Source organism: Oncorhynchus keta, chromosome 8 (assembly GCF_023373465.1).
Source record: "Oncorhynchus keta strain PuntledgeMale-10-30-2019 chromosome 8, Oket_V2, whole genome shotgun sequence".
Lineage (NCBI taxonomy): Eukaryota > Metazoa > Chordata > Actinopteri > Salmoniformes > Salmonidae > Oncorhynchus > Oncorhynchus keta.
The window spans coordinates 15,360,973-15,388,398 of record NC_068428.1 but is presented as its reverse complement, the minus strand read 5'-3'; the positions used below and the strand labels follow the sequence as shown (position 1 = coordinate 15,388,398).

Here is a 27,426-nt window from a genome sequence, read left to right as displayed (position 1 = left end):
CAACAAGGCGCTGTCCACTCACATGGTGCTGAAACGGCCACGGGCAGCATAGGAGTTCGGTCGCTGTGGTGACTAATTTAATGACACCTTTGCGATCACGCTCTGTAACATGTGTCTTTTTCCCTATTAAGAATTTTGTAAATATCTAACTTGTTTTAACTGAGAACTCCTCAAGACAAATATATATTTTGGGGGAGATGGGGGTAATTTTCTTCAAGCATAGCCTAATGTCATTCTAAATACCATATGCATCAATACAAATACTGCAAACTGAGTTTAAGGTCATATTAGGCTACCCATTTTTTAATCAAGACATCAACCATCGAAAGATCAAATGACATTTTCACAGAGCGTGAGCGAGCTCCTCAAAATGACAGCTGCACCTTCGCAACAAAGGTAATTTCCTATGCAGGTCCGTCCAGTCATTTGATTTCCTCCACACACCCGTCAGAACAGAATGTAATTATCGGCTGCCCATTTCCACCTCCCGCGGGAGTCTGTTTTTCCTTCCTTTCACGATGCTCAGCTGTCAGTCAGCCCCCTGCTCTCTCTGGCCCCTTACGCTACATGACATTATGATCCAAGCGCTGCGCCTTATCTCCCGCCACTGACTCACCAGTGGCGGCTCGAGCTTGGGAGCAACTGAGTGACGGTCCCGCATACCTGATTGCTAACTAACACTGTGATTCACTAAACGAAATAACCAATTAATAAACCTCACACAAGCTTTGAAGAATGTGTGACTGAATCTGAAGAAAATACACAAGGTGCAATGCATAACTGGTTCCAGTTTTAGTGAATTGGAGAACATTTGTTCAAACAACATGCAGGACCTATGATTATTCTCCAGGTTGGCAATTAGAATAGCCTACAGATCTACACACGGAGCTCACTGGAAATCTCGTTGAAAGTGGAATAGACGTTGAAATGACGTCTGTGCCCAGTGGGAGGTTTACGCATCATTGTAAGGGCTCAAATCAGTAGCCATGACGCGGATGTTAGCTAAAACAATCACATCGACTGGACCTCTGTCAACTAAGCCACGGGGTCCCTGTGTGTGTGTGTGTGTGTGTGTGTGTGTGTGTGTGTGTGTGTGTGTGTGTGTGTGTGTGTGTGTGTGTGTGTGTGTGTGTGTGTGTGTGTGTGTGTGTGTGTGTGTGTGTGTGTGTGTGTGTGTGTGTGCGTGCACCTGTGCGCATGTCAAAGTCTTCCTCATCAGTGTTCACCGTTTATTTTCGCTCTCAGAGCTTGGCAGAATGTGGGCAACCGTGTAGCACATCTTGTGATCAAATTTTCTTTGTCCAGGGGGAGAGAGCAACAAACGAATCAAATGTTGGACCGGACGGGTTGGTGTATTCAGTTCAGCGGACACCACAAGACAATGAATTTGCCTTATTGAAACAAAGGCCATGTCGGGATGTTGCTGCAATCAGTTAAATATATCTATCAAACAAATTGTGTCGTCTATTTGTAGCAACATTGTTTGCATTTTGATGCGAAGTGTAACAATAATGAAACAACCCGGGGAAAAGTAATCAATGTAATAGTTTTGTATTTTATTTCACCCGACTTTTCGTTGATTTCACGTTGAATTCGCGTTAGTTGAGGGAACATGTAAAGAGAAAGACAATTAACCAATAAGTCATAAGGACACTTATTTTTCCGTTCTAATTGTAGGCCATAGCCATATGAAAATGTATAGCCTCATGCAGAATTGGTCCCCCAATGCAAATGCTAAATGACATCAACATGATGGGACTGCATAGGTTGGCGGTCGTTTCAAAAATGTATTTCATAAGCGACAGCACCAGAACAGCCTGAAATAAAATGAATAATGCACGCCATACAAAATTATGAGAGACAGATTGAGACGTGGATAGAGTAGAAATCAGCATAAATTCGGATGTAATATCAGAGTGAGGAGTCCATATGCGGTCTGGTAGCAGCCAGTGAGCAGGTGTTTGGGTGCGATGAATAGAGAGAGGAGAGTGGGTGATTCTCCCCCCTCCACCATGTGATGACGGTCAGACTGACTGTATCACCGGAGCGATGGTTTTAGTCACTTTCAACAGCAACAAAACGGCAACAGTAGCACTTGACGTAAAGCCTCCACCACAGAACCGGAGCAGCACGGCGCTCAGAACAACAGGACATGAAGTTTGTCCCACATCCAAACAATTTTGGTACCAAACACACAGAATGGAAATAGACTGCAGGCTGGATGGAGTGAGGATGTCGACGGAATATGTCGCCTTGATTCTTCGACTGTAATTTCTAGCAGTCGGTAACAGCATCTCTCTAATTTTGAATTGAAATGCTTTCGGTAAGGAGAGTTATGACAAGAGTTGCTGCAGGGTGCCGCATTGCCTGCCCGCTTGGATAGTGTAACGCTTTTATGGTAATTGTATTATTGGCATTTTGGGTGGGGATGGACAATAATGGCTGTCTTACAATTCTGTGCTTAGGCTTTCAACATAGCCAGCAACATATTTAGACCTATTTGGGAAGTCAGCCACAGCCAATATTGTGACTGAATTGAGAGCTACAAATGTCGATGTATGAAAATAAACTTGGAAACAGAAGTCAAATGTACCGTACAGGTGGAAACCAAATGGAGCTGTCCAGAAAGTGAACACAGTCAATGTTGCTAGCACCTTCCATCATACTCAGGGAAGCAGGACGATATCTGAAGTCAGGCTTTGATTTTAGGGTCCTGGTTGAGAAGGTCCAATAGACCTGTACGTGACGCATTCATTGTTGACGACTTTTTGGCTCTATCTACGGCAACAATTCTACCTACCATTCAAAATTGGCCGTGGACGTTGAAGCAAGAACGATGACTCACTTACAATCCGGCTTGTCCCCAGAAACACTGGAGAAAGCCAAGGTGGAGTTAAAGGAGAACCCCGACACTGCACATCAGGACATTCAGGAGGTGAGGGACATGATTATCACGCGCCCAGACATTGGCTTTCTTAGGACAGACGATGCTTTCATCCTACGCTTTCTCAGAGCTCGGAAATTTAACCATTTCGAGGCGTTCCGCCTCTTGGCCCAGTATTTTGAGTATCGTCAGCAAAATCTGGATATGTTCAAGAACCTCAAAGCAACCGATCCGGGCATCAAGCAAGCTCTCAAAGACGGATTTCCGGGGGTGTTGACCAACTTGGACAGATATGGCAGGAAAATACTGATTCTCTTCGCTGCTAACTGGGACCAGAGCAGGTAATGTCCGTCTGATATTAGGGAGCTGTCTTTTCAGAACTACTCTAACACCACTTACATTTACATTTACATTTAAGTAATTTAGCAGACGCTCTTATCCAGAGCGACTTACAAATTGGTGCATTCACCTTATGCCATCCAGTGGAACAGCCACTTTACAATAGTGCATCTAAATCTTTTAAGGGGGGTGAGAAGGATTAGGCTATTCTTGACAGTTTGCTTGCTGTCGACCCTCTATTTATTTTTACAAATCTGTGTAATTGGATTTGTTAGAGCCTAGTCTTATGAACATAACCGAAACATAATCCCCACAAACTGAACTATGAACCCAAAGGCAATCCCTGTCAGTATCATGGATGTAGGCCAGGAAATTAGAAAAGCTTAGGCTGCACAGGCCAGTAGAAATGATATCATCACCCCACTAGTGAATGTTGAATTTAAGGACTAAATCAGATACAGTCAAATTACTATATTGCAGAGATTTGACTTTAGGGGCCCACTCATGTGATCTCCATAGTCACAATGACAATTACACGAGTCATTTAAAACAGCCTTTTCAGACCTCATGCAATAGCAGGATGTGATGAACAAGCAAAATGCCATCAGGAATGCCATCAGGAATGGCCATTAACTTAATCAATAACAGCACACACACAATTTCATTTTAACTGGAATTACAGTACTAAGATTATTTGGTACATTTGTTATTACGTGATAATTACACAATAATCACTTAATCACTACTTTGTCTTATTTTTGTAATCTAGGCTACTTAGCAAAGTCCCCTAATGCTTTTTCTCACATCTATAGGTATACATTTGTGGACATACTTCGAGCTATCCTGTTGTCGCTGGAGTCCATGATAGAAGATCCAGAGTTACAGGTGAATGGATTTGTCCTGATCATCGACTGGAGCAACTTCACATTCAAGCAAGCCTCCAAACTAACACCGAGTATGCTGAGACTGGCCATAGAAGGTCTACAGGTAAGTCTCAACATTTCTCTAACCTTTCTCATTGCTGGGCTCCGCATCACTCAGATGAAGTTCTTAGCTACTTTTGACACTTGTCTCCATTTACTGAGATTACCCAGATCACTCCTAATTCACATGGGGTTTGCTACATTTAATCATCTTAGTCAAGCCTGCCACAGGGATCTTGTCCTCTTGGGATTTTGAATACACCAGACACTTGTCAGGTGCTGCATTTTTTAAGTGCAGATCTCCGTTGTTCTTACGGAAGTATCGCACTACTGTTGCTAGTTTATATGCGTTGAGCATTAGAGACAGGCTCTATTTCAACCCGCTTACCACACATGGTCCTGCGTACCTACTGGAGAAGGTGGAAAACGTCTCGGAATCGTCGTGAGAAACTGTTTCGGATCAACTATCTTATCAATCTCTTGGTTATGTGACAAACTGTTCAAAAGTAAAAGCACTTTCTCTCGATAATCACTCTTCTGTACTCTCAGAAACGACATTACAATCAAAGACTTGCATAAGAAGTAAATAATGATATTCATATTTTGATTGCCGGCAGTGTAGGCCTGTGATAGAGACTCACATTTGAACAGCATTCCTTTGACCCTGTTCAATCACTTCTAATGGAAGATAAAAAATACAATATCTCTGGCCAAGTTTATCCTTTGGTAGCTGGCCAACTAAAATATAAATATGATGTGTAGCCTAAGCCTATAGCCTAATAACAACATGCATACAGACATTTTTTTCTGATTGTCCTTGTGAATGTCAGCCAATTCCTCTTGTAACCCATTATTCAAATTCCAGTGTATGACACGTTTAGATAGGCTCGCCGTGTTGCTGTGTATAATGTACCATGTAGAGCATAGGCAGTTACCATCAGAGAGGTTTGTTGACTGAATATCAACAGAGGACCATGACGAGGCCGTTGCACATTCCATTGCTTCTCCAGACACAGAATAGACTGTGAATAATTGATCACTGCTATTAGTATCTCAGTCTCCCAATGTGCTCGCTACCAAGTCATACGGGAACACACTTGAATGGGAAACAAAAGAAAACACACAGAAACATTGTATAACTAATGGAATCAGCCACATTTTACTCCCTGTCTGAGTCGGAGACTGAAAAGCCCCAACTGAATCTGTTTCCATTTGATCGAGTTTATACTTTATCTACAGTAATTCATATATGTTCATCAGCTCTACAATAGTAGGTACTTCATAAGGTATATAGGATATTATTACATGGTATGGTATACCACTATGGATTTTCCACCTCAGACACCATGTGACCCCTCTCCTCATAATGCTAACGCCAGAGAGAAAAGCTTCTCCTATTGTAATCAATAGTGGTGACATCCTATCTGTGAGCCCACTTGATACTGAACACTGCGACTATCTCTGGGTGTTGCGGCTCCCTGGTGGGTTTTGTAATGACATTAAGGGTCTCATGTGTGTGCCAGCACACCTCATGTGTCACTATGCCTGTCATTAAGGGCAGAAGCACTTTCAACATAAGGGTTTCACCCCCGAGGTTAACACTCGTTGCCTGTATGGTTATTGATTTTTGAAATACCAAGACATGTCAAGATGTTGTTTTTTCATATTATGTTGTGAAGGACATGTAGTAGCTGATGATCTGTCCATCTTACATATCATTGGTATTTGTACCAGGTGCAGCTCACTGTTCGCTGCCCACCAGTGTGTGTGTGTGTGTGTGTGTGTGTGTGTGTGTGTGTGTGTGTGTGTGTGTGTGTGTGTGTGTGTGTGTGTGTGTGTGTGTGTGTGTGTGTGTGTGTGCGTGCGTGCGTGCGTGCGTGCGTGTGTGTGTGTGTTGCTATGTGTGTGTATTTGCATGCGTGTGTGATCTTCGGGATCTTGGTTCAGGTTGTTTATCATTTCCTGCCAGTACATTTGTTATTGCACTTGCGTGGTGTGTTCAGAATACCATGAAGAATTTCAGTACTACTGACAACAATGAAAACTGTTGAACATTACTACGGGCAACAATAACAACACTCTGCTGGAAGTTTTTTTACAGAGACTTTGGAATATTCTGAGGCTGAACAGAAAAATGGAAATTCAAAGAAAATCTGAAGATAGCCCATAAGGATATTTCAACTGTGTGGTAATTGAGTTCCTTATTCCCGAACTGACATTCACATCTATTGTTGTTGGAATGGCTAATACAGAGAGCACAAACTCCAGTGGAGATTTCATTGTGTATTGGCAAAAGAGGCGAAAGAAATGAATACTTGTTCAGAGCGCAGATATTCTTGGCAAATCAATTCCAAGAAAAGAAAATGCTTGGAATGAGTAGAACACATCATGCTGGCCTTGGTTTCCCCAAGCTATACTTTGTTATCTCAGAGCCTCTGATGTTTCCTTTTGCTCCCTCTCTCTCTGTCTTACCGATGCCTTTTGTCCCTATCAGTCTAGAGAAATAACTTGTGTTCAGCAGCCAATCACAACAGACCAGTCCTCCTCATCCCACCCCACACTGAGTTTCCGTGGCAACATATCCATCCGCCATGCTATGTACTCTCCAGATGGGTTGTGCTGCTAGATGAGAGAAAAACACTTCTGCCATTCTCCCTCGGTGTGGGTGATGATGTGTACATTGTTTCTGTAGGTTTTAGACAGAGTGGGGGATCATCTATTTTTCAACCTGTTTACATTAAAGGTTCAATGCAGCTGTTTTTTATTTTTATATATCTCAATATCAAATCATATCTGGCTAACAATTAAGTAACTTAGTGTGATTGAGTTCAATTAAAATGGTTAAAAAGAAGGGGAGAAAAAAAGCTTTTTAGCAAATAGCAATTTCTGTCTGGGAGTGTGGAGGGGAAAATGAAAAACTAGCTGTTATTGGCAGAGAGGTTTGGAACTGTCTTTCTGGTTGGTCAATTAACTAATTTACCACCTGGTGATGTCACGTTAGGCCAAAACTCCATCCCACCAAAACAGGCTGTCATTTCAGGCATTCTTTTCAAACAGCTCTTACACTAAAATGACATCATAATTTTCACAATTTCACAGTATTATTCAAACCGCATAGTGTGCAAATATATATAACACACAGGGAAATCAAGTTTTTGAGTGCACTAATCCTTTAACCTAATTCTGCAGATGTAGGGCTGTAGTCAGTCCCTCTGTCGATTTGGCCTGTTTCTCCATAATTATGTAACATGGTGCAATGGTGCTAATTCACATCTTAAAAGGTGACAGCTTATAACCATTTAGCCAGGCTCAATCCATCAGTTTTAATTATACATGAGGGCAACACATTTTTCAAAAGCTCTTGTGCAACAAGATTTAATGTGGCCAAATTCTCATTACTTTTAATAATGATAGTAGGACATTGTCAGTGAAATAATTGGAACTGCGAGAGGTTCATGCTTGGAGCTTTCTTCAGAGCTCAGTTTATTAACACTCTATGAAGTATTCATATCGCACTGACATTTCTTTGTAATACCTGGAAAGATGAATTTCACAAATGTGTTTTTTTCTGCATATGGCTAATAGACTTGTTTCAGTAGCAGCAGACAAGGCTGTTTTGTGCATTGAGGCCCGACATTATATGCTGTTCTGTCTGAGGCTTGGGATTAGCAAAGTACTTTTGTGAAGTGATGTAGTATAAATAGGTTTTATAGCTTTATGCTTGAGAATGAAAGTGCTGGATAATTTGATGGACTATTTTGACCACACGGTTTATTCGATTGTTTTGGTTTGTTGTTGCTGGGATTTAACTTGGGCTTTGCCTGATCTTTGAATGCCCTTGAGACTTGTTCGATTTATAAAAACATGTTATCTCTGTATCTGTATTTTCCCCTTGTTATCTAGCATCCATATCCCTCGGACTACATATCTATTAGCTGTACCAGTCAGAGTCTCTCTTCTACATACTGTAGCTACTGTGCACATTACGTGTAGGTAGTACCTCAGGGAGAAAAACCTTTTCCTAGACAAAGGCTTCTTTTACAATCCACAGAGAAAAAGAAAGAAGACACGTTTTCTTATTGGTCAGTATCCTTTAGCCAACTCAGTGTTTCTGTATTGTTTGGATGGGAACTATGAAGGTTTGATTCATCCATGGGCAGTAATGTCATTACAGATCGATAAAATACCCACCGAGCTTTGAAGGGGTTAAACACAAAGTGTCCGTCCTTTTCTACTGAAGTGGTGAAAAGGCCAGCAGAAAGAAGGACACTGACCAGATCCCGAATGCCATTCTATGAATACCTCATTGAGCTCTGATGTACTGCATCCCGTCGATTGCATGTTTTATTAGGCCCACCCACCCACAGGATGGATGAGTTGAAAGCAGTAAACCGCTCGACAAGCTTGTAGATAACGTGGGGATCTCGCTCTATTGTATTTATGTCGTATGAATCCAGTCATGAACTAGAGCCTTTTCCAATGCGTTTATCCCCACAGTCAAAGTGTCCCCAAAATCTTTGAAAAATGGATTTTACCCTCCCTCAGTCAAGTCTGTACTTTTATCGAGGGCAAGTCTGTAGAATATTCACAGATTTGCTCCGTTAACACATTTAGTGTGATTCAGAAGAAGAGAACCTTTCCTCATGAGAGGTCAGGGATTATTCAATGCTGTGATCAACAGTGCATTAAACACTTGTAACAAGTCCAAACAAAGTACTCCCTCCATTTGGCTGTCTGACTGTGAATCTCCCATCTGGATGTTCAGCTCCACTGGCTCCTATCCCACAGCCCCATCCAGGAGACTCTCGGCTGGCTGAGGAAACAGCAGCAGACATACCTGGGACCAGGCAGAGGAAAACGAATTGTGAGTCTGCTTGCCTCAGATTCCGATTCACTCTGGAGTTGTGTTGTTGTTTCTCCTGCAGCAGAACTGTGCTGGTCTGGTCTGCAACAGGATTGGACGAGCCAATGAGTGGAGCTTCACCCCTCACTCGAACTGCTAAGTAAAGCAGGCCGTATCTGGCTTGTGAAGATAAAGTGTCTCCTGTTATTGACGTGACCTATCGTTTGTGACTGTGTCTCTCTTCTGTCTCTCCTTTCTCCTCTCTAATTACCCCGGCTGAATGTGTTAATTCCAGGGTGTATCTCTTCAAAGAAAACAGAGAATGTGCAATGGTGTTGTCATTTTAAATGTACTTAACGTGGCTCTCAATCAAAAGCCTTCCCCGAGGATAATGTGGCTGCTTACTGTAATCTGCTTTTAAACTAGTGCACACGAAGAGGTCTGATTCCAGTGAAGAGATAACAAAGTAGCATCTTCACTCCAGGCTACGTTTCCTTTTTAAAAAGGGCTCTGCTATATGTATGTATTCTTTTTTCATTTTCACCGCAGGATGAGTTCACTCATCCTTTATCAATGACTCCTGACAGGAGCAGAGCAGAATTTAGAGAGCTCGTCAAGCCAGGAAAAGATGGGCTCATCAGCTTCTAAAAAAAGAACGGGGAGACATGAGAGCCGCATGCCATAATGTTCAACATCGACAGTAGTGGAAGAAGCCCAGATTGAAGAATCAAATAATATTTACTTACATATTATAGGCTATCAGTGGCGTTTTTAGCATGTAAATCTTGTTTTTTGGGGGGGGGCTCAAAACAGGTGGGGCTCTGCCAAGATCAAATGATAGTCACTGTTGTAATCGGATTATCAGCATGTTTTGGTAGACAAATAACATGTCATCAGTGTATACCGTTGACTCCTTGTGGAACAACACAGTTTGTAAGCTCCTCATTCTGGGATATTGCCAGTATGTGTTCGTCAGTGTTCACTGATTAGTTTGACAGCTTGGCTTTATATGCTTCTATTGCCATAAATGGCTCTTTGCAATGCAAGGGAATGTCCCATCAACAATCGATGCCTGGTTAGATGGACTCCCCTTGAACCTCAGCTCTAGTCTCTAGCTTTAGTTGCTTTGGGAAAATCTGCGATGTAACATCAGGAAACTTCGAGATATCCAACAAAAGGACATCAGGAGGCTAAGCTGTGACATCACAGCCACCAAGAGATCAAAGCAATGACATGTGTCTGTTAACTAATATGTCCAAACATAAGCTAATAAGCTAATAAATCAATTGAAATGATCTTGTGATAAAAGAGCTTTGGAGCCATGCAAAATGGCCCATGTACGCCAATATCCATCTGTTCATGTTTCTCGCTGCTGGCCTCAGATGATGTTTAGATGTCATCTGCCTTTTTAGCTCATCAGATTCAAGTTTTAACCTATAGGAGTCTAAGCCCTGTCTGAGCCAGGGGAAGATGGTTCTACTATGCAATAATGAATTGTTTTAAGAAAGTCATACCAAGGATCATTTAGCTATTTGATTAAGAATTTTAAGACCCCTTGAAGTATAATTTTATTTTATTTTTTAAAATGTATTTGATCCAAAAAATATTTTTGACCTTACTGCAATTAGCCCATACAATCGCATTGAATAACAGATTCACTACATGGAACAACAGATATAAAATAACACATATGGAATCATGTAGTAACCAAAGAAGTGTCACATAGAAATGTTCTTGTTTCTGTCCATTAAAATAACACGAAATTGATCAGAAATACAGTGTAGATATGGTTAAAGTTGTAAATGACTATTGATTTTTTTAAATGTAATATCTACATAGGCGTACAGAGGCCCATTATCAGCAACCATCACTCCTGTGTTCCAATAGCATGTTGTGTTAGCTAATCCAAGTTTTAAAAGGCTAAATGATCATTAGAAAACTCTTTTGCATTTATATTAGCACAGCTGAAAACTGTTGTTTAAAAAAGCAATAAAACTTGCCTTCTTTAGAATAGTTGAGTATCTGGAGCATCAGCATTTGTGGGTTCAATTACAGGCTCAAAATGTTCCGAAACAAAGACCTTTCTTCTGAAACTCGTCAGTCTATGCTTGTTCTGAGAAATGAAGGCTATTCCATGCAAGAAATTGTCTAGAAACTAAAGATCTTGTACAACGCTGTATACTACTCCCTTCACAGAACAGCGCAAACGGGCTCTAACCAGGATAGAAAGAGGAGTTGCTCAACTGAGCAAGAGAACACGTACATTAGAGTGTCTAGTTTGAGAAACAGACGCCTCACAAGTCCTCAACTGGCAGCTTCAATAAATAGTACCCGCAAAAAAACAGTCTCAACGTCAACAATGAAGAGGTGAATCCGGGATGCTGGCCTTCTTGGCAGAGTTGCAAAGAAAAGGCCATATCTCAGACTGGCCAATATAAAGGAAAGATTAAGATGGGCAAAATAACACAGACAGTGGACATAGGAAGATTGGAAATAAGTGTAATGGACAGACAAATCTAAGTTCGACGTGTTCGAATCACAAAGAAGAACAATCGTGAGACGCAGAAAAAATGAAAAGATGCTGGAGGAGTGAGTGCTTGAAGCCATCTGTCAAGCATGGTGAAGGCGATGTGATGGTCTGGGGTTGCGTTGGTGGTGGTGAAGTGGGAGATTTGTACAGGGTAAAAGGGATCTTGAAGAAGGAAGGCTATCACTCCATTTTGCAACGCTATGCCATACCCTGTGGACGGCGCTTAATTGGAGCCAATTACCTCCTACAACAGGACAATGACCCAAAGCACAGCTCCAAACTATGCAAGAACTATTTAGGGAAGAAGCAGTCAGCTGGTATGCTGTCTATAATGGAGTGGCCAGCACAGTCACTAGATCTCAACACTATTGAGCTGTTGTGGGAGCAGCTTGACCGTATGGTACGTAAGAAGTGCCCATCAAGTCAATCCAGCTTGTGGGAGGTGCTTCAGGAAGCATGGGGTGAAATCTCTTCAGATTACCTCAACAAATTGACAACTAGAATGCCAAAGGTCTACAAGGCTGTAATTGCTGCAAATGGAGGATTATTTGAAGAAAGCAAAGACACGATTATTATTTCAATTAAAAGTAATTATTTCTAACCTTGTCAACGTCTTGACTATATTTCCTATTCGTTTTGCAACCCAATTCGTGTATGTTTTCATGGAAAACAATTTCTGAGGCTGGTAAAGAACTTATCCTCTGCAGCAGAGGTAACTCTGGGTTTTCTTTTTCTGTGGTAGTCCTCATGAAAGCCATCTCAGATTTTCAAAAATATGCTTCTCTACCATAGCAAAACTAGCATTTAGCATTTAGCGTTAGCATTTAGCGTTAGCATCATCGCATTTAGCGTTAGCATCATACATCAATGATGTATCGTTCCTGGAAGTGTGCTTCTCCTTCTGTATCGCATGGTAAAATGAGTGCCACTGACAATTGCGCACCAATTTAGACAAAGGACACCGGGCGGACACCTGGCAAATGTAGTCTCTTATGGCCAATCTTCCAATGATATGCCTACAAATACGTCACAATGCTGCAGACATCTTGGACGAATGGCAGAGAGCATAAGCTCGTTCACAGCACATCCACAGCCTTATAAGGAGACGATAGTAAAACAGAGCTTCAAAAATTCAGCTCATTTCCTGTCCTGTTACATCTTGGTTTCGCCTGTAGCATCATTTCTGGGGCACTCACAGATAATATCTTTGCAGTTTTGAAAACGTCAGAGTGTTTTCTTTCCAAAGCTGCCAATTATATGCATAGTCGAGCATCTTTTCGTGACAAAATATTGCGCTTAAAACAGGCACGTTTTTTTATCCAATAATGACATAGCGCCCCCATAGGTTGAAGAGGTTAACTAACCTCCAGACGAGTTTCAATGCCATACAACTCTTATTCCGTGGCCTCCAACTGCTCTTAAATGCAAGAAGAACTAAGTGCATGCTCTTCAACTGATCACTGCCCGCACCTGCCCGCCCGTCCAGCATCACTACTCTGGACGGTTCTGACCTAGAATATGTGGACAATTACAAATACCTAGGTGTCTGGCAAGACAGTAAACTCTCCTTCCAGACTCACATTAAGCATCTCCAATCCAAAATTAAATCTAGAATCAACTTCCTATTTCGCAACAAAGCATCCTTCACTCATACAGCCAAACATACACTCGTAAAACTGACCGTCCTACCGATCTTCGACTTTGGCGATGTCATCTATAAAATAGCCTCCAACACTCTACTCAGCAAATTGGATGCAGTTTATCACAGTGCCATCCATTTTGTCACCAAAGCCCCATATATTACCCACCACTGTTGGCTGGCCATCACTTCATACTCGTCGCCAGGTCCAGGTCATCTACAAGTCTCTGATAGGCAAAGTCCCGCCTTATCTCAGCTCACTGGTCACGATAGCAGCACCCATCCGTAGCACGCACTCCAGCAGGTATATCTCACTGGTCACCCCCAAAGCCAATTCCTCCTTTGGCCGCCTCCCTTTCCAGTTCTCTGCTGCCAATGACTGGAACGAATTGCAAAAATCTCTGAAGCTGGAGCCTCTTACCTCCCTCACTAGCTTTAACCTCTCTGGGATATGCCTCACCAACAGCCAGTGAAATTACAGGGCGCCAAATTCAAAACAACAGAAATCCCATAATAAAAATTCCTCAAATGTACAAGTACTTTATACCATTGTAAAGATAAACCTGTTGTAAATCCACCCACAGTGTCCGATTTAAAAAAGGCTTTATGACAAAAGCACACCAAACGATTATGTTAGGTCAGTACCTAGTCACAGAAAAACACAGCCATTTTTCCAGCCAAAGAGAGGAGTCACAAAAAAACAGAAATAGAGATAAAATGAATCACTAACCTTTGATGATCTTCATCAGATGACACTCATAGGACTTCATGTTACACAATACATGTATGTTTTGTTTGTTAAAGTTCATATTTATATCCAAAAATCACAGTTTACATTGGCTCGTTATGTTCAGTAGTTCCAAAACATCCAGTGATTTTGCAGAGAGCCACATCAATTTACAGAAATACTCATATTAAACATCGATAAAAGATACAACTGTTATGCATGGAATTTTAGATCCACTTCTCCTTAATGCAACCGCTGTGTCAGATTTCAAAAAAACTTTACGGAAAAAGCACACCATGCAATAATCTGAGTACAGCGCTCAGACATCAAAACAAGCCAAACAGAGGTCAGAAATGGCATTATAAATATTCACTTACCTTTGATGATCTTCATCAGAATGCACTCCCAGGAATCCCAGTTCCACAATAAATGTTTGTTTTGTTCGATAAATTCTATTATTTATGTCCAAATACCTCCTTTATGTTTGCGCGTTTAGTACACAATCCAAACTCACGAGGCGCGGGTCCAGGCGAAAGTTCAGACGAAAAGTCATATTACAGTTCGTAGAAACTTGTCAAACGAAGTATAGAATCAATCTTTAGGATGTTTTTATAAAAAATCTTCAATAATGTTTCAACCGGAAAATTCCTTTGTCTGTAGAAATGCAATGGAATGCAGCTAACTCTAACGTGAGTGCACGTGATCAGCTCATGGCACACTGCCAGACCCCTGACTCAATCAGCTCTCATTCCCCCTTCTTCACAGTAGAAGCATCAAACAACGTTCTAAAGACTGTTGACATCTAGTGGAAGCCTTAGGAAGTGCAATATGACCCCATAGAAACTGTATATTCGATAGGCAATGACTTGAAAAACTACAACCTCAGATTTCCCACTTCCTGGTTGGATTTTTTCTCAGATTTTTGCCTGCCATATGAGTTATGTTATACTCACAGACATCATTCAAACAGTTTTAGAAACTTCAACTTATATCCAAATATACTAATAATATACTAATAATATGCATATATTAGCAACTGGGCCTGAGTAGCAGGTAGTTTACTCTGGGCACCTTATTCATCCAAGCTACTCAATACTGCCCCCCCGTCCCAAAGAAGTTAAACACCAGCTGTCAGAGCAGCTCACAGATCACTGCACCTGTACATAGCTCATCTGTAATTAGCCCATCCAATCTACCGCATCCCCATACTGTATTTATTTATTTATCTTGCTCCTTTGCACCCCAGTATCTCTACTTGCACATTCGTCTTCTGTACATCCTACCATTCCAGTGTTTAATTGCTATATTGTAATTACTTCACCACCACGACCTATTTATTGCCTTACTTTTCTTTTCCTACCTCATTTGCACATGCTGTATATAGATTTTTCTACTGTATTTTTGACTGTATGTTTGTTTATTCCATGTGTAACTGTGTTGTTGTATGTGTCGAACTGCTTTGCTTTATCTTGGCCAGGTCGCAATTTCAGATGAGAACTTGTTCTCGACTAGCCTACCTGGTTAAATAAAGGTGAAAAAAAAGATTCCCAGGTATGCGGACATCCATCTTAGGTGGCTAATGTCACTTGAAACGGATCAGCTGAAAAAAGGAGATGACATCCAAACGTCTGAGACCAACAGCATGGAACATGAACAGATGATCACAGTTGAGCTTCATGCTCTCACATTTTTGGAGGTTGTCCTCCCCAAATTAAGCAGCAGCAGAAGTATCTTGTAGTTTGAATAAATAAATACATGAGGGCAGAGGTGGTTTCTATTCTTCCCCCTTCCCCCTTCCTCACTTTCTCGACATCACACTAGGGGTACAGATCAATCCACTTCAACTACCAACAACCAGAGGAGGAAGACAGAGCGTCCATCATGTATTCTGATTTGTGTTTCATGTATAATGCATCCAAGTCAAAGCTGTCGGATGGATCACAAAGCAGGAGGGACAAATATTAGGCAGGCTGATGCTGCTCTCAGGAACATACATGCTGTGGCAGCCTGGGAGATTTGGCCGGGTGAGGCGACTCGGACCTCTGCCCTCTTCCTGTCCACTGTCAGCTGTCTCTGTTCGTTGGTGTCAGATCTTGTGCCAGAAAACTGTGAGCGGCTCCGCTGGTGCCAGACTCTGGACCGCCCAGTGTCCTTGCAGCCAGGCCAAGGGACGCTAACCCAGCTGTTCAGCATCACCATGGCGACAGAGGCTGTCCATTTCTGAGACGGAAAGCGGCCTTAAAGCTCAGTTCTGTCATCTTTGCCATCAAAGTACATGACTCTTTTCTCTCTCAAACACATGCTAGCCCCACTGAAGGTGATGACTAGTATCCTGAACAAACAATAGACTCTTAACACCCTGGTCCCTGTGATCACAGTAACTGTGTGTAAAAGGATTAAGGTGTAAGGATCCTTCTGTTCGGGTTTCCAGGACTACATGTGCACATGAAGCCATTACTGTCCTGTTTTTAAAAAAGAACAGCCATCTGCTTATCTGCAAACATTCTAAAAATCCATCTGCATAGCCAAGAGGCAAGAGCTATCTCCCACGGCAAGAACACCCTCTGGCACTTCAACTTGTTGTCTGAAAGTGTGATAGAAATAATTAGTATCCCCTGTATCTGTATTGTGATATGAGTTGATTGCTTTGCTTAGTCAGTGGAGGTGTACGTTCTTGCTCGGTAGAAAGGTACAGCACGGCTTGCGTTAATGAAGAATTAACAGCGTGGGAGGGAAAAACTCCATAATGACAGTCATGTCTGTGATCTTAAATGTCGAGCCTGAGGAATATCGATGAATAACGGACAGATTTAAGAGGGGGAGCTGCAGTAAGCTAGCGACACCATCATTAGCTAATTCGAATGATACAGGTCACCATTACACCGGTCTTAAACCTCAGTAAAGACTTGAGAACAGATGGAAACCACACTTACATATGAAACTGAGGCATTACCAACTCGTTAAATGTTATGTGAGACTATTGAGTTTCCCCCAGGCTGTGTCACTAGGTTACATGGTGCACTCTGGGTGTTCCTCCTGTGTCCACCTCACAGACAATCCCATAAATCATCAGATTACTCATTTACATAAATGTTTCCCCAGGGATCCAGTTCTGGTGCTCGCCAGCCAACCCTGTTATATCAGGATACAATCTCAGCATACTCCCTGTGTCCAAATTATGACATAGAGATTAGACCATTATGAGAATAGTGTCCAACCTATGAGAAATTCCCTGGCTGCCAGTCTCCAACCTGCATGGCAATGCAGCATTGCCCAGAAGACAACAGCACTGAACAATTCAATGTTAATTCAGTATACAGTAGCTAGTAAAATAAACGGACTGGGTGATTTTCGATGAGCAACATTAACATAAACCCAACATGCAAACCCATCAAGATGATGGAAAAATCACTTAATGATGTTAAATTTACATTCTACACAACAATGTTCAACTCCACTCTCATTAAAACATACTCTCCTCTGACATACTGTAATTTAAATAGAATAAAATTAACAAAGCAAAATAGGATTAAGTTAGTAACCATACCAACAGGCAGAATAGTGAGTGTATCTGTGCTCTTTGTTGCCCACAGGACAGCTTCCCTGCCAGGTTCGGAGGAATCCATTTTGTGAACCAGCCGTGGTACATCCACGCCCTGTACACCGTCATACGCCCCTTTCTGAAGGACAAGACGAGAAAACGGGTAGGAGGAGAGTTTGTTGTTGAGAGAACATAATGAAAAATCTTTTCGACAGAGACCACCGGGTCAACTGTGTTGCTGTACAGTATAACCAATGAATGTATGTTCATTGTGTTCAACATCATATATGGTAGCCTTCTGAAGAGCTGTGCTCATATAAACAGTGTTCAGGTCAGCTTTTCACAATGGCGAACCTATACTCTCTAACATACTGTAGACTTTTGCATGCTGTTAGACTGTATATGCTCATTTATCTATCGGTGTCAATATTGTGTTGTTGTTTTGTCCATCCCTCTGCAGATCTTCATGCATGGGAACAACTTGAACAGCCTTCACCAGCTCATGCACCCTGAGATCCTGCCCTCTGAACTGGGTGGGATGATGCCCCCCTACGACATGGGCACCTGGGCCCGCACCCTTCTGGACCACGCCTATGATGAGGAGACCGAGTACTGCCCCGAGTCCTACACCCTGTCTGTCAAAGACCTTGAGAAAGACCTGTCTCCTAAAACCATGAAGAGGTCCGTCTAGACTCATGTTATTCACGTGTGTCAATGTGATAGATTGTGTGTTGTGTCTTCATACTAGATAAAAGTAGAGGTGTCTTCTAAGAAACGGACAAGTTACTATGTCAGATATGTCATAGCTGATGCATTTTCTTCCAGGTATATCATAAAGTACAGTTGAAGTCAGAAGTTTACATACACTTAGGTTGGAGTCATTAAAAATTGTTTTTCAACCACTCCACAAATTTCTTGTTAACAAACTATAGTTTTGGCAAGTCGGTTAAATGTAAATGTAATGTAAATGGTTAGGACATCTACTTTGTGCATGACACAAGTAATTTGTCCAACAATTGTTTACAGACAGATTATTTCACTTATAATTCACTGTATCACAGTTCCCGTGGGTCAGAAGTTAACATACACTAAGATGACTGTGCCTTTAAACAGCTTGGAAAATTCCAGAAAATTATATCATGGCTTTAGAAGCTTCTGATAGGCTAATTGACATCATTTGAGTCAATTGGAGGTGTATCTGTGGATGTATTTCAAGGCCTAACATCAAACTCAATGCCTGTTTGCTTGACATCATGGGAAAATCAAAAGAAATCAGCCAAGACAATTGTAAAAACAATTGTAGACATCCACAAGTCTGGTTCATCCTTGGGAGCAATTTACAAATGCCTGAAAATACCACATTCATCTGTACAAACAATAGTACACAAGTATAAACACCGTGGGACCATGCAGCCGTCATACTGCTCAGGAGGGAGACACGTTCTGTCTCCTAGAGATGAACGTACTTTGGTGTGAAAAGTGCAAATCAATCCCAGAACAACAGCAAAGGACCTTGTGAAGATGCTGGAGGAAACAGGTACGCAAGTATCTATATCCACAGTAAAATGAGTCTTATATCGACATAACTTGAAAGGCCGCTCCGCAAGGAAGAAGACACTGCTCCAAAACCGCCATAAAAAAAGCCAGACTACGCTTTGTAACTGCACATGGGGACAAAGATCATACTTTTTGTAGAAATGTCCTCTGGTCTGATGAAACAAAAATAGAACTGTTTGGCCAAAATGACCATCGTTATGTTTGGAGGAAAAAGGGGTAGGCTTGCAAGCCGAAGAATACCATCCTGACCATGAAGCACAAGGGTGGCAGCATCATGTTGTGGGGATGCTTTCCTGCAGGAGGAAGTGGTGCACATCAAAAAATAAATGGCATCATGAGGAAGGCAAATGATGTGGATATATTGAAGCAATATCTCAAGACATCAGTGAGGTTAACGCTTTGGTCGCAAATGGGTCTTCCAAATGGACAATGACCCCAAGCACACTTCCAAAGTTGTGGCAAAATGGCTTAAGGACAACAAAGTCAAGTTATTGGAGTGGCCATCACAAAGCCCTGACCTCAATCCTATAGAAAATTTGTGGGCAGAACTGAAAAGCGTGTGTGAGCAAGGAGTCCCACAAACCTGACTCAGTTCCACCAGCTCTGCCAGGAGGAATGGGCCAAAATTCACCCAACTTATTGTGGGAAGCTTGTGGAAGGCTACCCGAAATGTTTGACCCAAGTTAAACAATTTAAAGGCAATGCTACCAAATGCTAATTGAGTGTATGTAAACTTCTGACCCACTGGGAACGTGATGAAAGAAATAAAAGCTGAAATAAATCATTCTCTCCACTATTATTTTGACATTTCACATTCTTAAAATAAAGTGGTGATCCTAACTGACCTAAGACAGGGATGTTTTACTAGGATTAAATGTCAGGTATTGTGAAAAACTGAGCTGAAATGTATTTCCCTAAGGTGTATGTAAACCTCTGACTTCAACTGTATATGGCTCATGTAATAACCACAGAAATAGGGCAGAAATTGGACGTAACTAGGGATTCCTAGACCTATAAGATACATGGAAAACACATGATTGATTCTCTACAGTAGGAGTAATCCATCATTAAATTGCACAACACGGGAGCACAGAGCACAGAGCACAAAAAAATATGATGTTTTGTGTGTTGTGTACTGAAGGCCTCTCACCAACATTATTCAGTGGGGTAGCTCCTAGGCATAATCATAGGCATGCTCCGTTCAAAAAATGCAGAACTAAGAACAGATACAGATACCAAAAAGTTCTGGGACACTGTGAAGTCCATGGAGAACAAGAGCACCTCCTCCCAGCTGCCCACTGCACTGAGGCTAGGGAACACAGTCACCACCGATAAATCCATGATTATCGAAAACTTCAACAAGCATTTCTCAACGGCTGGCCATGCCTTCCGCCTGGCTACTCCTACCTCGGCCAACAGCTCCGCCCCCCCCCGCAGCTCCTCGCCCAAGCCTCTCCAGGTTCTCCTTTACCCAAATCCAGATAGCCGATGTTCTGAAAGAGCTGCAAAACCTGGACCCGTATAAATCAGCTGGGCTTGACAATCTGGACCCTCTATTTCTGAAACTATCCGCCGCCATTGTCGCAACCCCTATTACCAGCCTGTTCAACCTCTCTTTCATATCGTCTGAGATCCCCAAGGATTGGAAAGCTGCCGCAGTCATCCCCCTCTTCAAAGGGGGAGACACCCTGGACCCAAACTGTTACAGACCTATATCCATTCTGCCCTGCCTATCTAAGGTCTTCGAAAGCCAAGTCAACAAACAGGTCACTGACCATCTCGAATCCCACCGTACCTTCTCCGCTATGCAATCTGGTTTCCGAGCCGGTCATGGGTGCACCTCAGCCACACTCAAGGTACTAAACGATATCATAACCGCCATCGATAAAAGATGTGCAGCCGTCTTCATCGACCTTGCCAAGGCTTTCGACTCTGTCAATCACAATATTCTTATCGGCAGACTCAGAAGCCTCGGTTTTTCGGATGACTGCCTTGCCTGGTTCACCAATTACTTTGCAGACAGAGTTCAGTGTGTCAAATCGGAGGGCATGCTGTCCGGTCCTCTGGCAGTCTCTATGGGGGTGCCACAGGGTTCAATTCTCGGGAAAAGAAAAGAGTCGGCTCTTTTCTCTGTATATATCAATGATGTTGCTCTTGCTGCGGGCGATTCCCTGATCCACCTCTACGCAGACGACACCATTCTATATACTTTCGGCCCGTCATTGGACACTGTGCTATCTAACCTCCAAACGAGCTTCAATGCCATACAACACTCCTTCCGTGGCCTCCAACTGCTCTTAAACGCTAGGAAAACCAAATGCATGCTTTTCAACCGATCGCTGCCTGCACCCGCATGCCCGACTAGCATCACCACCCTGGATGGTTCCGACCTTGAATATGTGGACACCTATAAGTACCTAGGTGTCTGGCTAGACTGCAAACTCTCCTTCCAGAATCATATCAAACATCTCCAATCGAAAATCAAATCAAGAGTCGGCTTTCTATTCCGCAACAAAGCCTCCTTCACTCACGCTGCCAAGCTTACCCTAGTAAAACTGACTATCCTACCGATCCTCGACTTCGGCGAAGTCATCTACAAAATTGCTTCCAACACTCTACTCAGCAAACTGGATGCAGTTTATCACAGTGCCATCTGTTTTGTCACTAAAGCACCTTATACTACTGTTGTCTGTTCACACTGCTATGCTTTATCTTGGCCAGGTCGCAGTTGCAAATGAGAACTTGTTCTCAACTAGCCTACCTGGTTAAATAAAGGTGAAATAAAATACAAATAAAAATAGGAAATGGTATACTTGGATATTATAATATGTATTCACTATTCAAAATGCGAAACTTATTCAGAGAAATCGATCTCAGTGTTTAATTTAGGCAAGTGGTTTAGTTTCTGAAATCCTCCATAGCGGATAGTTTTGTACGTTTTATAGAAATAATAAATTAGGCATGGTGACATTAGTTTGCTTTAGTGACAGTCCCTTGTCTCGGTGAGTTTCTTCAGGGCTGTCTCTCTCCACTTACTGGCTCATGAAATGAGCATTAGGCAAAATAGATAAATATGATGCTCTGATCTGCACTCAATGGAGTGCACCAGCTACCTTTTGGAGCATGAACAGAAGTGATGGAGTTTTACCTTCGGCAATAAGCTCAGTTCCAATCCTGCTGCCCCACACAACCCTCTGACTGAACTTGTACTTCCCCCATGCACAGCACAGTAAAAAAAAAATGTTTTGGTTCAGCAGATTTTTATCAGTGAAATGTACTGTGAATGACATTTCTGCTTACCAAGACAATACACTGACGCAGCAGTCGAAGCAATGAGAGACAAGGTACTGTATGGGATTTTCATTGATTCACGAAGGACATAAAAGCATTTAATAATGTCTTTATTCCCATTGTTATCTAAGCCCTCTTTTACCCTGATCTGGCCTGTATCTGTGACAGAAGCATTTGATTGGTGTATCATAGCATCTTGGCCAGGGGCCTGATATATGGCGAACGTAATGCTGTAAATCACCTGCAGCCATATGATCTGAAGTGACTTATTTTAGTCAGGGGCTTTCAGCTCCCCACTTTACGCTGCGATTTATACGCTCCACAAAGGTCAAGCCAACATTTGCCTTATCCATTAATGGATTTGAAAAAATGGCAAAATTGGTTATGAGTCACTGTTGGAGAACCATATGCTCTGAATGATGAGCCGCTGTATCATGGCCACCCCATAATGACACAGCCATACTGAGCTGTATGACTGTGATGTGTCTGTGTGAGTGGTGGACTGACTCCGAGGCAGATCTGTTTTACGTCACTGTTCACGGCTGCAGTGATTGCATAGGTCCCTGGTAGCAGCAGTAGCTTTATGAACTTGTAAATGTTAAGCTCACTGAGGCTGACAGGATCCTACTAGTTACTATTCCAAAGGCCATTTGAGCCCCTGTGTAAATACTGTACAATCATCTCTTTTATTTTGTTTGTGGGTGTTTTTTTGTTGTTGCCACAGGTGATTGGTTGTTGAAGCTCTGGTTGTTTTCTTAGTAATCCTCATCAGTCATATGAATGTTTATCCGTCACGGCAGACACAGGAGACCAACGTGTACCAGACGTCTGCATGACGAATGATCGCTCCTGTTCCCCCAAAAGCAGCTTATGTTTCTATTTGAGAAATACATCAGAAATAGGTTAGAGCAGTGTCTGAGGGTGACATTTTGTGATCAAATGACCTTTTCGGGCTCATGTACTATACAAGACAACAACATTTCTAGGGGAATATCATTTTTAATGCTTCGTTTGCACGTGTGTGTACGTTTTTGAGTTTTTGGGGTATTGCACGTGACCCGAGGCCTCCTTAAACAATTCATGCTGGGGGGATTTTGGGATGCATTTATGAAACCAATCGTCTATGACCTTGTATGATTCCTTTGTGTGCTACCTGCTCTGCAGGATGCAAGGGTTCTCTGGTGCAAGCGCACCTTTTCATCCCACTCCCTTATACTAGGTGAGAAGTCCTCAGTGATAGTGCTTCAATGAACACAGGCCTCTCTGATGCCAGTCATCTTTTATTCATATCCACAGGTCCCAGTCGGTGGTGGAGCCCGGAGTGCTTAAACGGCCAGAAAAAGTGAAGAGCGAGGAGGAGAACATGCAGCCGCTGCTCTCGCTGGACTAAAGTACAGCGCGACAACACAAGCAGACCAGGAAACATCGCCCTCAGACAGAAAGACAGACGGAGGGGAGACAATCCCCATGCTCCCTCCAACAACAAAAAAAGAACACAGAGACGTAACGATGCGAGGGAAGAGATCGGAGCATGAGGAGAACCTCTTCTGGCATCATAAAGACGAGCAAACGCCGACATTTTGAGAGATATTTCGAAAAACAAAAAGGGAAGAGAAGCTAATGGCGGAGGTCCAAATGTTATTGTCAAGTGCCAATTCAAAACTGTAAATACACTTCCGATCTAAACACTAGGAGGATGGGGGAGTCATTGTGTCAGGAAAACATGCAAAGACTGCTGTTAATATTCTGTATGTGCTTCTCGTGAAATATTTTGTGATAAAAGTGGTACCATAGGAGGTTGATGGGAAATCACGCTTAAAGGGGATTGTAAGCTGGGGGCTTTTGGTACAGTATTTAACATTTCCAAACCGGCAAGTGCAGCTCGGGATTTGTTCTAATAACGTTTGTTTTTTATTTTATTTTTTACATTTAACCTTTATTTAACTAGGCAAGTCAGTTAAGAACATAGTCTTATTTACAATGACGGCCTGCCGGAGATCAGTGGGTTAACTGCCAGTAACCATGAAAACATGACAAATGTCTCATATTTTGAAATGATTTAGTATCAGCTATTGGTTCAGCTCAGAAGAGGTAACAGTGTTGTCACTGTGTCATGTGATTCCAAAAATGTGTTCCTGTTCAAGGATGATCTTGAAACGATCTGTTTCCATAGGAGATGTTGCCCACTACTGCACACACCTACTTGAAAATACATTTAGATACACTATTTAAAATATATAGATATTATTATTATTAGAATACCTCATATCTTATTTTAGGATGCTGGAAGTTAAGATACAGTATAATGTATACATATGATATCAAGCTTTTGTGATGTCTGCAGGCGTACAGTCAGTTTATGCCACTGTGTGATCTTCCGTTGCTAGCTCCTTTATTTCTCCCTGCATGACGGTGAACCTCGAGGCAAGTGTTCAGCTCTGGAGCCTCTGAGCCCTGACACAGTGCTGCCTTCCTGCTATGCCACTAACATGGATTCACTCTGGCGTGTCTGCCTGGCTGCCCAGAACTAGGCCAGACAGATCGACAGTCCTAATACCCAGTGATCACACGGTCCTGGCAATATCATCTCCAGCTCGATAACCGAGGATCTTATGCTCTCAGCTGCTGCAGACCCAGGAACCTCTTTGGTTTCTTTGGTTAAGGGAGGGCGCCGTAACAACTTGTCAGTGTCACCCAGTCTGTCTGTAGTGACCGTCAGGTAGCGATGTGTGAGAGGCATTGCAATAACCCGATAGATGAACAATGGTATTGTTGTCCGAAGCCTCATTGATCGGATGCTGCTGTCTGTGTGTTTGTCCCAGGTTTAAAGTATTTCATGTTTTTGTGTGATGTTCGTCAGTATTTGAAGGCATCCATGACTCGTTTGGCCTGTGCACTATTCAGATCATCCTACATTACAGGATGATGATGCAACAACAGCAGCAGCTTTTTTGAGGCTGGAACACACGTTTGAGAATTGAATATGTTAAGCATCTGTAATATAAGACTGTTTTCATGTATGCAGACTTGCCATTTCAACCAAAGCCCCCCTTTGACAAAACAACGTCTTTATTGTGTAATGCTTCACTTCATCCATGGCTTCAAGGTACAGTAACGACTTCTTATGACAGTTAATAATTGTTCATGAAATGAATGCATGTTATTGCTTCGAGTTAATCCTTTGGTTTCATGTTTCCATGTCAATTTGATTGTATATACTGTACACTACCGTTCAAAAGTTTGGGGTAACTTATAAATGTCCTTTTTTTAAATTAAAATTACTTCAAATTGATCCAAAATACAGTGTAGGCATTGTTAATGTTGTAAATGACTGTTGTAGCTGGAAATGGCAGATTTGTTATGGAATATCTACATAGGCGTACAGAGGCCCATTATCAGCAACCATCTCTCCTGTGTTCCAATGGCATGTTGTGTTAGCTAATCCAAGTTTATCATTTCAAAAGGGCTAATTGATCATTAGCAAAACATTTTGCAATGATGTTAGCACAGCTGAAAACTGTTGTGCTGATTAAAGAAGCACTTTCTTCTGAAACTCGTCAGTCTATTCTTGTCCGGAGAAATGAAGGCTATTCCATGCAAGAAATTACCAAGAAACTGAATATCTCGTACAACACTGTGTATTACTCCCTTCACAGAACAGAGCAAACTGGATATACCCAGAATAGAAAGAGGAGTGGGAGGCCCCAGTGCACAACTGAGCAAGAGAACAAGTACATTAGAGTGTCTAGTTTGAGAAACAGACGCCTCACAAGTCCTCAACTGGCAACTTCATTAAATAGTACCCCCAAAACACAAGTCTCAACGTCAACAGTGAAAAGGCAACTCCTGGATGCTGGCCTTCTAGGCAGAGTTGCAAAGAAAAAGCCAGACTGGCCAATAAAAATAAAAGTTTAAGATGGGTAAAAGAACACAGACACTGGACAGAGGAACTTGGTTTAGCTAACACAACATGTCATTGGAACACAGGAGTGATGGTTGCTGATAATGGGCCTCTGTACGCCTATGTAGATATTCCCCCCAAAATCTGCCGTTTCCAGCTACAATAGTAATTTACAACATGAACAATGTTTACAATGTATTTTGGATTAATTTGATGTTATTTTACTGTACAGAAAAAAAGTGCTTTTCTTTCAAAAACAAGGACATTTCTAAGTGACCCCAAACTTTTGAACGGTAGTGTACATGTAGGGACAGATAAGAGAGAAACTCAAATTAGAGGTCTCGTCAAATCACAGATTATTCAAAGCAGACGTGTTGGGAAGAGTGTTTAATGTTTAAAAGTCCTTGAAAACAACTTGCTGAATTAAATTATGTAAATGAATCAAACATGAGCAACCAATAAATATGGACACACAGGTTGGTATCACTCTGCTCTCTTATTTACCCGTTTTGCACTCCTGTATACTGCATACTACGTTTATGCCGAATGAATATCCTATAATGGAAAGCCATACTCCTGACTCACACCAATTCCAGCTTGGCAGTAAGGCATAAGAGTGTGAGCCAAACCGTGTCAAGACCAACATTATGCTGAAGGATAAACTGACCTTGTATTTATGGGCACTTTTGTTAGACGGACCTCTGCTGTTGAAGTATGAGTTGCAGACCACTGAACGGGATACATTAGGATAACAGCATGTAATTGAGAGACCTTCAAAGCATTCAGTAAGCAAGTCGCATTCAAATGAGAGCACCTCCACTAAGCACGTGTATTGGCAAATTTGCCGATGAATACATGAAAAGCTCTGAAAGATATCAAAAGCTGTGGGATCAGGGTAATTGGTCGGGTGGAAAATTACCCCAGAATACCTCTAGGCCGTGTTTCAGCAAAATGCAAGCGGCTGGTGTCTGTGTAGAGAGCTAACATGAGGAATTGTCGCAGCAGAAGGATTTTTCCAACCTTGCCTATAAATCAAATCAATTGTATTGGTCAGATACACATATTTAGCAGAGGTTATTGCGAGTGTAGCAAAACACTTGTGTTCCTAGCTCCAACAGTGCAGTAGTATCTAACAGTGCAGTAGTATCTAACAGTGCAGTAGTATCTAACAGTGCGGTGGTATCTAACAGTGCAGTAGTATCTAACAGGGCAGTAGTATCTAACAGTGCGGTGGTATCTAACAGTGCAGTA

General features: G+C 42.0%; 1 protein-coding gene across 1 annotated transcript; it reads left to right on the top strand.

The window, feature by feature from the left end:
- The first annotated feature begins 1,328 nt into the window (after positions 1–1,328).
- On the top strand, positions 1,329–26,651 carry clvs2 (clavesin 2). Its single transcript, XM_052523534.1, has 5 exons — positions 1,329–3,225; positions 4,036–4,210; positions 17,479–17,589; positions 17,887–18,107; positions 23,571–26,651. Exons 1-5 carry the CDS (start codon positions 2,837–2,839, stop codon positions 23,662–23,664), a joined length of 990 nt encoding a protein of 329 aa, XP_052379494.1. The 5' UTR covers positions 1,329–2,836; the 3' UTR covers positions 23,665–26,651.
- Positions 26,652–27,426: the final 775 nt, after the last annotated feature.

Coding starts and splice junctions, on each gene's coding strand:
- clvs2 (XM_052523534.1), top strand. CDS start 2,837: ATGACTCACTTACAATCCGGCTTGTCCCCAGAAACACTGGAGAAAGCC. Junction 17,590..17,886: donor AGGACAAGACGAGAAAACGG/GTAGGAGGAGAG, acceptor ATCCCTCTGCAG/ATCTTCATGCATGGGAACAA. Junction 18,108..23,570: donor TCTCCTAAAACCATGAAGAG/GTCCGTCTAGAC, acceptor TCATATCCACAG/GTCCCAGTCGGTGGTGGAGC.